This window comes from Salvelinus sp. IW2-2015, linkage group LG2 (genome assembly GCF_002910315.2).
Source record: "Salvelinus sp. IW2-2015 linkage group LG2, ASM291031v2, whole genome shotgun sequence".
NCBI classification, from domain to species: Eukaryota; Metazoa; Chordata; class Actinopteri; order Salmoniformes; family Salmonidae; genus Salvelinus; species Salvelinus sp. IW2-2015.
In genome coordinates, this window is record NC_036839.1 from 943,399 (window position 1) to 956,652 (window position 13,254).

At 39.6% G+C, this 13,254-nt stretch overlaps 1 protein-coding gene across 1 annotated transcript; it reads left to right on the top strand.

Moving 5' to 3' along the window:
- Window positions 1-3,144: 3,144 nt before the first annotated feature.
- LOC111971997 (G-protein coupled receptor 183-like) lies at window positions 3,145-12,586 on the top strand. Its single transcript, XM_023998819.2, has 2 exons — window positions 3,145-3,377; window positions 7,021-12,586. Exon 2 carries the CDS (start codon window positions 7,047-7,049, stop codon window positions 8,166-8,168), a length of 1,122 nt encoding a protein of 373 aa, XP_023854587.1. The 5' UTR covers window positions 3,145-3,377; window positions 7,021-7,046; the 3' UTR covers window positions 8,169-12,586.
- The last annotated feature ends 668 nt before the right edge of the window (window positions 12,587-13,254 follow it).

Sequence of the window (13,254 nt, forward strand, 5' to 3'; positions counted from 1 at the left end):
GCAAATATTGCAGTAAACAAGCTTATATTTTGGCTTCTGATGGGGTACGACAGTTGAACTAAGTTCATGAGGCATTTATAAGTCAAATTCTTCAAGAATCAACATAGTGGTTCTTCCTTTAAAAGTTTTGAGCTTATGACGCGACCGTTTGTGGTAGATGGTGACAGATTGTGGTAAATTGCATTTCTGGCAACAATGGCTGACACAATAACGTGCCATAGAATTCTGTGGCACCCTGCAAGCTGTGCTGCAGTACGCCGCAACTTTTAAAYGAAGAACCACTGTATCATTAATTTATACGTCCAAAATGGAGGTAGCAGCTGCTGATTGATACTAAGGTAAGAGGGACAACGCTGATCCGAGAGCAGTGCTTCCTTTCTTCCTTTCTCGGTAATTCGAGTGTCACTGTTGACAACTTAGTGGATTTTCTTAAATGTCTTCATAGAGAATACCTTTGGGAGAATGCTACATTTCCATACATCCTTCAAGAAAGAAAAACTAGTTAGCGGATCACGGTGCCATCCGCTGTCCATTAAAACTTCTTATGGCTGCAATCCCGTTAACGGGATGATATGACAACAGCCAGTGAAAGTGCAGGGCGCCAAATTCAAAACAACAGAAATCTCATAATTAAAATTCCTCAAACATACATGTATCTTATACCATTTTAAAGGTAATCTTGTTGTTAATCCCACCAAAGTGTCCGATTTCAAATAGGCTTTACAGCGAAAGCACCACAAAAGATTATGTTAGGTCACCGCAAAATCACAGAAAAACACAGCAATATTTCCAGCCAAAGACAGGAGTCACAAAAAGCAGAAATAGAGATAAAATTCATCACTAACCTTTGATGATCTTCATCAGATGACACTCATAGGACATCATGTTACACAATAAATATATGTTTTGTTCGATAAAGTTCATATTTATATCCAAAAACCTCAGTTTACATTGGCGCCATGTTCAGAAATGCCTCCAAAATRTCCGGAGAAATTGCAGAGAGCCACGTCAAATAACATAAATACTCATCATAAACTTTGATGAAAGAKACATGTTTTACATAGAATTAAAGATACACTTGTTCTTAATACAACCGCTGTGTCAGATTTCAAAAAGCTTTACGGCAAAAGCACAATATTCAATCATCTGAGAACAGCGTTCAGCCACAAAAGGAAGCCATACAGTTACCCGCCAAATTGTGCAGTCAACAAAACTCATAAAAAACATTATAAATCTTCACTTACCTTTGCTGATCTTCGTCGGAATGCACTCCCAGGACTCCCACTTCCACAAGAAATGTTTGTTTTGTTCGGTAATTTATGTCCAAATAGCTATTTCTGTTAGCGTGTTTGGTAAACAAATCCAAAGTCAGGAAGCGCGTTCACTAAAAGCAGACGAAATGTCAAAAAGTTCCATAACTGTCAGTAGAAACATGTCAAACGATGTATTGAATCAATCTTGAGAATGTTTTTAACATAAATCTTCAGTAACGTTCCAACCGGAGAATTACATTGACTTCAGATGTGCGATGGAACAGAGCTCCCTCTCATGTGAACGCGCATGGTCAGAGCATGGTCAGGTCATGGTAGACCTGACTAATTCCTGTCTCCTTCGGCCCCACTTCACAGTAGAGGCATCAGACAAGGTTCTACAGACTGTTGACATCTAGTGGAAGCCGTAGGAAGTGCAAACTCATCCATATCCCACTGTGTATTCAATAGGGGGTGGGTTGAAAATCGACCAACCTCAGATTTTCCACTTCCTGTTTAGATTTTTTCTCAGGTTTTTGCCTGCCATATGAGTTCTGTTATACTCACATACATCATTCAAATAGTTTTAGAAACTTCAGAGTGTTTTCTATCCAATGCTAATAATAATATGCATATATTAGCAACTGGGAMTGAGGAGCAGGCAGTTTACTATGGGCACCTCTGGGCACCTTTCATCCAAGCTACTCAATACTGTCCCTGCAGCCATAAGAAGTTAAATGGTAGTTCTCAACTGGTTTCTTTCTGTAGTATGGAGTATTGACAGAGAAATGAATATGGGAAAAACTCACTTTAACATGCATTGCTGGCTCAAACCTAATATAGACGTCTATGAATGAGTGGTTACATTTCTCCACCCTCATCCCTTAACTTTTTAGCTAAAACACTATTATTTCAATTAAGGCTTCTAGTTTTAAATCCCAAAACATGTCATTACAACTCTACTCATCACTGTTGGGAAAAGCCAATTTGCTTACCCTGAGCCAGGGTTTCCCAAACTCGGTCTTCGAGACCCCAAGGGTTGCAAATTAAGGTTTTTGCCCTAGCACGACTCAGCTGATTCAAATGATCAACTAATCATCAAGCTTTGAATCAGCTGTGTCATGTTAGGGCAAAAAAACAACATGTGCATGGTTGCAAAGGCGAGGKACGCAAACGCCCCATGTGTGTGCGTGAATGTGCGTGCAGGCTTACACAAATGTGTCTATGTGTGTAGGTAGATGTTCGTGAAAGAGAACTCATACCAGACCACAAAACTTTACTTTGAAAGAAAAAAGTAGGAACATGTGAAAATGTCAATGATTAATGTCAAGATATAAGGCCATGAGTTTGAAACCACATCCTCTCATGGGTACACATACTGTACACATGGCACAGCACGTTGGCCAGATCACTTTTTCCTAACAGAGACTTTTAGTTCCAACTTCCCTATGAACAAAACACCTAATAACTTTAGGGGGGGGGGGGCGGAGCTGATAGCAAAATGTATCAATTATTGTTTGGTTATCTATCAGTTGTACCTAAGTTGACATTCATTATTTATACAATTATTATCAACAAATGAGCAATATGTTTATAATTATAAAAGAGTTGGCTACCACAAGTAGTAAGTTACAAATCTACGTCTGAGACTTAGTTCCATCTTTATATTCTTTACAGCATTCAAGATATTCTTTAAAAACAGACCAAAATAAAAACATTAAAAGTGTAGATATATGTGACAGCTTGATTTTTGTGGGCATCAGCAGGTGCTAGTTTCACCTAACCAAAAAACAGAGACAGTAGGGGAGAGAGAGCGCGAGYGAGTGAGAGAGATAGCGGGAGAGAGAGACAGAGAGAGAGAGAGGGATAAAGAAAGAGCAGAGAGATCCACAAACTCAAGAGCATAAACAGTAACACAGGTTATTTTGATGTCACTATGATTACGAAAGCCAGCCCGTCACTCAATCTTAGTTCTCTATTTGCCACTATGTGTCACTCTGCTCTAAAAGCCTGGGGCAACGTGGTCTTTGCTGAACTCTGAGAGGACAATTATAGTCTCATGCCAAGGAGGAACTATCCTGCTTACCTCTCACACTTTGGAAGAATACAGAAATACAGTTGATTTAGGTAAGTCCACGTTTGTGGTTTGGTTTAATCAATTGTTGATTTTGTATGCATTCTCATTTATTCAACTTGATATTGACTTCAACTTGACAGCTAGAATAGGGAAAACATTGGGAGGCGAAATTCAAAATCAAACAATTGCTGCAAAACAAAAGTTGCCGTATTGAGAACTGTAAACTATAGGGAACAACATGTTCTTCTCAGGTTCAATGTACAATCAACGAATCATTAGGTTCACATTATCAAACGACTTACACAGCTCATACCAAAATAACTCTGTTGAATGATTGAGACCTGGCTGTTAAACCAGGCCAATTTATAACTTAATAATATAGACTTAGACAACACTATTCAAAGTCAACAACAGCCAATCAGCAGGTGGCTAACTTATACTGAAACTTTATGATGGCATGTTTCACAATATAGCTCAAATATCTAGAGGTTAAGATGTTGGGGCCCATAATGCTTAAATGACTCATTCTAACGCCTTACTCTAATGCTGTGGCCACCACACAATTACATATAGAACAACAAATTATAGGACCTCTACAGGGGCCACACTGTTTTTAACATGTTCTTACTCTAGACAAAAAGCTGTAGCATTTGCACAAAGGAAAAAAGGAAAAGTCTATTTAAAAAAAGACGAAAGACTTTTGACCTTGTGTGAAAGTTGTAACCGCAGTTCACAATGAAATACCCAGAGCCCTTGGCTTTGGCTTTGGTTTTGTGTTAATGGGTCAGGAAACATATTTATTTTCCAGCCTGAGTCTGCTCTGTTAGATAGGAGTCTCATGTCTGGGCTGTGACTAGGGTCACGCATTTTGACTTTCCTAAACACGGATATGGTTGGGCTGGGTGCCTAGGGATGTAGACTTCCTAGTGTATGAGTGACCTATAGGGATGTCGACTTCCTAGTGTGCAAGTGTCTTTCAACACCAATATTTTGTCCTGTGACGTGACCACCGCAGCTGTGTGCTGTGAAAACCCCTTGTATTGTTTGTAGACTTCCATCATGTTGACTCTGGCTGTACCCAAGTCAACTGCATGTGCTTTGTAWAGATATTAATGGTAGATGGGTCAAATAAATACGCTAGCCTGCAATGGGAGTGAATGCATATGTCAAATTTCTTCAAAGTAWGGTGTTACAAAACAATCCTTGAAATGGGTCATTTAGCATGTTAAAAATRTTGAACACATGAAAATGGATGAATGCATTTAGTGAAACAAAACTGGTCAAAATGTGCATCTACACTGGAGTCTTCCCACTGTGCATATGTTACCGCTAGGTGGCAATAGAGTAGATATTTTCATGTGATTACTTGTTATATTTCACATGTGACAATACTGATTCCTATGCCATATGAGCAGACGCAATGACCTGATATATTTTGGGAAATAAGAATAGGTCARTTGGTTTTAAGTGTTAAGCAGAATATCAAAATACAATTTTTATCCAAATTATAGTAACACTTCTTAATAACTATCATAAATATGCATTAATACATGATTTATAAACTACTAACACATATATTTGTAAACATTTATAAAATATGTATATACAATCCTTCCGTTCTTTGAGMAACATTTACAATAATGTATAAAGCATTACATAAACATTTATTAAAGTCACTTCGATGTAAAGTCCCCTGTTTACGGGACCTGCACAGTTCTGGTACCGGTTCCGACCGACATGAATATAAATCTCTTATAAATCAATCTGTAAACACGTAGATCAAAATGGCTTGCATTGAGCGGTAGCCTTGATTCTCACGGACATAGGAGTATGTCTCTTTTGCCTGTGTGAAGCAGGATGTGAAATCTGACACCACTTGAAGCTGGCATGTCCCTCCTACCATTTAATTCGCTCTTCAGGCTGTCTATTCCTAGCTGAACCCTACTTCACAGCCGTAGGATAGTTGCTGTAGCATATTCAGAGATCAATTTATAAGCAGTAATTTAAAATAATTCATAGATTTTAAACAAAAATCACTTTCTGTTTGTCATAGACGGACAACATTAATATGAGATTAAAGATGAGTTCTTAACGAGTTCTAGAAGCCAAGTTGGAGCTCTGTGAGACGTCCACAGCGATGGGGGCAGACATTTTGATTAAGAGAGACCTTTAGAAAATATGCACATTTTCTTTAACACTAAGTATTTTACAGTAATAAGTAAAGTGGAATCTTATARTTAGTCGTTTTATAAATTAATTATTCCATATTTAGAAAAAATATATGTTGTTTCAAGCCTTATTCATACATCATTTAAAATACCTAATATTTTCATTATATTTGTACTGTTTATTTGAGTTTGTGTCCTCAACAGTGAATATACCTGAGCAATTTATTTAAAAAATKACCAGAAAGGTGATATTTAAAACTTTCTCTGAGTATGCAGCATTACTAGTTATTGTTTATGGCCCTCTCATGATACATAATTACTTTTGGGGATTACGTAGATTACATTTCTGATTACATTTAGTTACATTTAAGAGGTTTTTAAAGCTTATTCAATAAAGTTACTATAAAGTGTTACCGATATGACTTATGTAGAAAGCAGCTATCTCCTTCAGACCTTTGAGGTCAGGATCCAAACACATTGAGAAAGAATAGTTTTACTTCCTTACTGAAACCAGAATTTCTCATTATAGATACCCATCCAATCCGTTCATGCAAAATCATACTTAGAGTAACAAGTTCCATAGCTGTGACTTCGAATCACGCTCTAAATAGGGGRCGGGACACAATAAGTGCCAAGCAGTAGGATGTAATATCCACATTACTACAAGCCAAATCCTTCTCACTAGCTAGGTTTCCAACCAATTGGCGACACATTTTCATGCAAATATTTCAAAAATCTGTATTAAGAAAATATGCAAATGTTCCAACCAGTGGTGTTTCCACCAAACAGACATGGAAACCATGTGTTTGATGTTGTTGATACCTTTCCACCAATTCCGCTCCAGCCATTACCATTTGCCCATCCTCCCCAATTAAGGTTCCACCAAACTCCTGTGCTATGCACTTTCACCACCCTGTGAAGTTCATCATAACTTATTTCATCTGTAGCCTAATTAACTGTGTGTTCCTCGGTAGTCGGAGGAACACACACCATATCATCGTGTGRCTCCAAGTTAACTTCGAAATKATGGTTATTATATCAATARTTGCATTATTTCTCACATAATTAATTTTGCTGTCACACAAAAAGATCCCACCATGTCAAACAAACAAATTATGTGTCTGCATTTATAAAATTGTACCGAAACAAACGTCCTGTTTTCATCACAGCTTTTGTGATTTTTACTCATAAAAAAACTGTGGATGGAAACATGCTATAGACATGAATTTATACAGGATGTAGTTATGTGTACCTATACATCTATATCCATCAGAGGAGGATGGTGGGAGAAGCTATAGGAAGACAGGCTCATTGTAATGGCTGGAATGAAATAAATTGAACGGTATCGACCACATCAATCATATGGAAACCACATGTTTAACTATGCTCCATTCATTTCGTTCCTGCCATTACAATGAGCCTGTCCTTTAATAGCTCCTCCCACAAGCCTCCTCTGATATTCATTCAGTCAATAGTCATGTGTAAATCTAAATGCAAACAATGTTTCTTCTTTTTACGGCTATAGCTAGCTTCACAATAGCCACTAGCCCAATGATGGAGGTGATGAGGACCTCCACCCATGCAAACCCCACCCCTACCCCCACCCTCAATGACTCAAACACCTGCACGACTCTGTATGACCACCTGGAGTACGCCCGAGTCCTCATGCCCCTCTTCTACAGCATCGTCTTCTCCGTGGGGTTGCTGGGYAACGCCCTGGCGCTGCATGTCATCCGGCCCAACCTAAAGAAGATGAACTCCACCACGCTCTACTCCGCCAACCTGGTCATCTCCGACATCCTGTTCACGCTGTCACTACCGTTACGGATAATCTACTACGCCCTGGGCTTCCACTGGCCCCTGGGGGAGACCCTGTGTAAGATCACAGGGCTGATCTTCTACATCAACACATATGCCGGGGTCAACTTCATGACCTGCCTCAGTGTGGACCGATTCATTGCTGTGGTCTTGCCGCTCCGGTTCGCACGCTTCCGGAAGGTCTCCAATGTCCGGTTCATCTGCGTTGGGGTGTGGTTGCTGGTCTTAATGCAAACTTTGCCCCTCCTCTCCATGCCCATGACTCATGTGGAGTCTGATGGCTTCATCACTTGTATGGAGTATCCCAACTTCGAACAGGTGCCCAACATCGCCTACATGCTGATCGGCGCCGTGTTCCTAGGCTATGGAGTCCCCGTGGTGACTATCCTATTGTGCTACTCCATACTGTGCTGTAAACTCCGCCTCTCGGCCAAGACCAATCACCTGACGGACAAGTCGGGGCGCAGCCGCAAAGCCGTTGGGGTGATCTGCTGCGTCTCCCTGGTGTTCGTGGTGTGTTTCAGCCCCTACCACATCAACCTCCTCCAATACATGATCCGAAAGCTGATCTACACACCAGACTGTGCTGAACTCACAGCCTTCCAGATCTCCTTACACTTCACTGTTTGTCTGATGAACCTCAACTCCTGCCTGGATCCATTCATCTACTTCTTTGCCTGTAAGGGTTACAAGAGGAAGGTGCTGAAGATCCTGAAGAGGCAGGTGAGCGTGTCCTTCTCCAGCGCAGTACGGACATCGCCGGAGGGGTCATCCAGAGACATCGTAGATGGTAAGAAGATCCACCTCAACAGCACTAGGTACGAACAGTGTGTCCAACAGAATGGCCAAAGGTGAGTTACGACCAACCAACAGACCGGTGAGTCAAAGACCAACCAACAGATCGAAGAGCCATCAACCAGCAAACAGACCAGCCAACAGACCGGTGAGCCCACGACCAGCCAACAAACCTTTGAGCCAACGACCAGCCGACAGACTGGTTAGTCAATGACCAGCAAACAGACTGGTGTGCAAACAACCAGCAAACAATTTGAATAACATACTATATGTGATGAATTTGAAAAACATATGATATGTTATGAATTCTAGCTAGGTGTCTAATGTTAGCTAGGTGGCTAACGTTAGCTACTGTATGCTAAGGGTTAAGGTTAGGAGTTAGGTTAAAGGGTTAAGGTTAGGGGTTAAGGTTAGGGTTAAGTTTAGGAGTTAGGTTAAAGGGTTAAGGTTAGGGGAAGGGTTAGCTATCATGCTAAGTMGTTGCAAAGTGGCTAAAAAGTAGTAAGTAGTTGAAAAGTTGCTAATTAGCTAAAATGCTTATCTGTTGTCCATGATGCGATTTGAACTCGCAACCTTTGGATTGTTAGACATTCACGTCAGTAAATTGCAAGAGGATGTCTGAGGAGATAGACTGAACTATAACTGTATAACTGATTAAAAGTTTAAAGAGGTATCTCACGCCCTCTGGAAACAGAGCCACCAAGGTAACAAGCTGTTTCTGCCTTTTGCCAATACAGTAGTGCTGAGCGATTCACCGTAAAAAAAAAATCCCCCTTTATTAAACAACTAATTGACCGACATCCGTTCAATTACTTGAACTCCATATAGTCCTGCTTTTTTTGTGAGCTCAACGTGCTGTTTCTCAAGAGAGAAATTAAATCATTAATGAGAGAAAAGTAGTCARTGGGCGCATTTGAGCGGATCACTTTTGTCAAGTCGATGACCATCGTTGCGCCTACGTGTCGACTGCATATACTTTACAAAACATATGCTCTTGACCAACTTCAGTCTGCAGCCATCACCTGCATTGTGGGAGGATCTATTGTCATTGACCCACACAAACGTGACCAAAGACATGATTGAAATAGGAACAAATGTTGATACGATTCATGTATACAGTTGAGTAATTCAAATGAATTTGATACTTGAGGCTGTTTCTCACTGATTGCAGTTTATAATTGTTGAAATAAACATGGCTCCAACCCCCAGAACACACACTCACAAAGAAAAACTTTTATTAACAATGGCAGCACTGCCATGTTGATCTGAGCCTTACTGTTGGAAAACCACATTAGTGTCTGACTTTGGTTGTCACAGATGCACCTCCTCCGACCACTCCTCAACTTTCGTCTACAGTCGGTTGCTTTCGCTTTACCCCTCAAACATACCTAATAGCTATGTGGGATGCCAGGCAAATATTCAACCTAGCTCAGCACAGAACTGTGGTAATTAACTACACTTACCATAATCCATTGCGCCTGTTCTTCCCAGTCCCGGACAGAGGCGGATACACATAGACGAGAAGGATAGAGGCAGTTCGTCAGGTAGCTCTACCCAATTGATAGTTGTAGTAGTTGGTAATAAGCAGTCTTGAAAGTATGCCTTATCTACTTTGAACAACTAATACAATTATTTTGTCAGCCAGCTAGTTACTCACCTAGCTAAAAAGGATGACTTGTTCAATGGGATGCACGGAGATAACTTTAGATGGGTGTCTGGCTGGCTGTCTGGCTGGCTGCTACTGCCTGAGCAGAGATGAGATGATGACTTTAAGGAATGAGAAATAATAAAGTCATCCAAAAAAAACGAAGTAATATACACAACTGAAATATTTTATTAAAGTAAAGTTATGGTTAATAATGATGGCAGTAATGGTCTACCAAACTACCATCATGGTAGTTAACAATTTTATGAACAATTTTATTCTGTGTTGTTACAGCATTCAACCCACTGTCCGTGTCAGGAAAAAAGACAGGTGGATGGCATCAAAAATATTTKAATGTCATTATTTATAAATGCATTTAATGTTTTTAGAAAAGTGATTGGTTAAAAAAATTCTCTCAAAAACCACTTATCGCTCTGCACTACAATACAGTGACACGTTTTTTGCCACATGCAAATACAGTGACAACTTGGTCTAAAGCAGAAACACAAGAGCATATAAGGACAGTATTAGACAGCATGGACACTGGCTTGAAAATATGTCTTGAAATGGACAGCTGAATATTACTTCATAGTTTCAGAGACTCTGACTAAAGAATAGAAAGCTTTGGAACATCACAATGCTGAGGAATGAAGAATAAGACAATGTTGATTATACTTTTTGTATATACACTTCCTGCATTATTCTTCAAATTACCTTTTGATTATTGATAAATGTAAAATATGTCAACACCATGTACTATATGTAACTATGTCCATCAATTCATTTTATCAGAGTCAATGACATCCATTTTTTTACCAAGTGGTTCACATTTTTTATTTCCGTTGTTCACAATAAGGGTTCCCCTCTATTTTTGATTAATGTGATGACTGTGTGTTGATATAAAACCATTTAATTTTGAATAAAAAAGAAATGGAAATAAATAATATCTTATGCTTTTGTGGTGCTCAAGATCGTGTGGTATTCCTCAGATAGATACAATGAATGTCCATCCATATCAGTAATGTTGATCAGACTCCACTGTAGGCCCACACTGCTTGCCAGACACAACCGCAGTAACTTATCTGAGCCCCAAGTGGGCAGTGTTATATAGAAAGAGAAAGATAATACAGTAGAACATTTACAGTTGAAGTCAGAAGTTTATATACTCTACACCTTAGCAAAATACATTTAAACTCAGTGTTTCACAATTCCTGACATTTAATCCTGGTAAAAATTCCCTGTCTTAGATCAGTTAGGATCACCACTTTATTTTAAGAATGTAAAATGTCAGAATAATAGTAGAAAGAATGATTTATTTCAGCTTTTATTTCTTTCATCACATTCCCAGTGGGTCAGAAGTTTACATACACTCATTTAGTATTTGGTAGCATTGCCTTTAAATTGTTTAACTTGGGTCAAACGTTTCGGGTAGCCTTCCACAAGCTTCCCACAATAAGTTGGGTGAATTTTGGCCCATTCCTCCTGACAGAGCTGGTGTAACTGAGTCAGGTTTATAGGCCTCCTTGCTCCTTCAGTTCTGCCCACACATTTTCTATAGGATTGAGGTAAGGGCCTTATGATGGGCACTCCAATACCTTGACTTTGTTGTCCTTAAGCCATTTTGCCACAACTTTGGAAGTATGCTTGGGGTCATTGTCTTTTTGGAAGACCCATTTGCAACGAAGCTTTAACTTCCTGACTGATGTCTTGAGATGTTGCTTCAATATATCCACATAATTTTCTCCTCATGATGCCATCTATTTTGTGAAGTGCACCAGTCCCTCCTGCAGCAAAGCAACCCCACAACATGACGCTGCCACCCCTGTGCTTCACAGTTGCAAACCGTAGTCTGTTTTTTTATAGTGGTTTTGGAGCAGTGGCTTCACAGTTGCTGAGCGGCTTTTCAGGTTATGTCGATATAGGACTCATTTTACTGTGGATATAGATACTTTTGTACCTGTTTCCTCCAGCATCTTCACAAGGTCCTTTGCTGTTGTTGTGGGATTGATTTGCACTTTTCGCACCAAAGTACGTTCATCTCTAGGAGACAGAATGTGTCTCCTTCCTGAGCGGTATGACGGCTGTGTGGTCCCATGGTGTGTTTATACTTGAGCACTATTGTTTGTACCGATGAACGTGGTACCTTCAGGCGTTTGGAAATTGCTCCCAAAGATGAACCAGACTTGTGGAGGTCTACAATTTATTTTCTGAGGTCTTAGCTAATTTCTTTTGATTTTCCCATGATGTCAAGCAAAGAGGCACTGAGTTTGAAGGTAGGCCTTGAAATACATCCACAGTTACACCTCCAATTGACTCAAATTATGTCAATTAGCCTATCAGAAGGTTCTAAAGCCATGGCATAATTTTCTGGAATTTTCCAAGCTGTTTAAAGGTACAGTCAACTTAGTGTATGTAAACTTCTGACCCACTGGATTTATGATACAGTGAATTCTAAGTGAAATAATCTGTCTGTAAACAACTGTTGGAAACATTACTTGTGTCATTGTCACGCCCTGACCGTAGATTGCTTTGTATGTTTCAATTTTTTGTTTGGTCAGGGTGTGATGTGGGTGGGCATTCTATGTTTGTATGTCTAGGTTTTGTATTTCTATGTTTTGGCCGGTATGGTTCTTAATCAGGGACAGCTGTCTTTCGTTGTCTCTGATTGAGAACCATACTTAGGTADCCTGTTTTCCCACTGTTAGTGGTGGGTGGTTATATTCTGTTTAGTGTTAGTTGCACCTTGCAGAACTGTTTCGGCTATTCTTTTTGTTATTTTGTATTCAGTGTTCAGTCAGTTAAGCGAATAAAGATGAACACGTACCCCGCTGCATTTTGGTCTGACGATTCCTCTTCTTCCGATGAATGCCGTGACAGTCATGCACAAAGTAGATGTCCTAACCGACTTGCCAAAACTATAGTTTGTTAATAAGAAATTTGTGGAGTGGTTGAAAACAGGTTTTAATGACTCCAACCTAAGTGTATGTAAACTTCCGACTTCAACTGTACTTGTGACGTAGATTGATTGCTTTATAACACGAATGTGTCCTTTATTCACTGGATGCTTGTTTGTAAAGTAGTTTGTATAATAGCAGGGGCACATGCCTAAGAATGTTGAGGGTATGTTTTATTAGTTTGGGACAACCAAACCTAACCCAGCCCACATAGGCCTACATACAGTGGGGCAAAAAAGTATTTAGTCAGCCACCAATTGTGCAAGTTCTCCCACTTAAAAAGATGAGAGAGGCCTGTTATTTTCATCATAGGTACACTTCAACTATGACAGACAAAATGAGAAGAAAAAAATCCAGAAAATCACATTGTAGGATTTTTTATGAATTTATTTGCAAATTATGGTGGAAAATAAGTATTTGGTCAATAACAAAAGTTTCTCAATACTTTGTTATATACCCTTTGTTGGCAATGACAGAGGTCAAACGTTTTCTGTAAGTCTTCACAAGGTTTTCACACACTGTTGCTGGTATTTTGGCCCATTCCTCC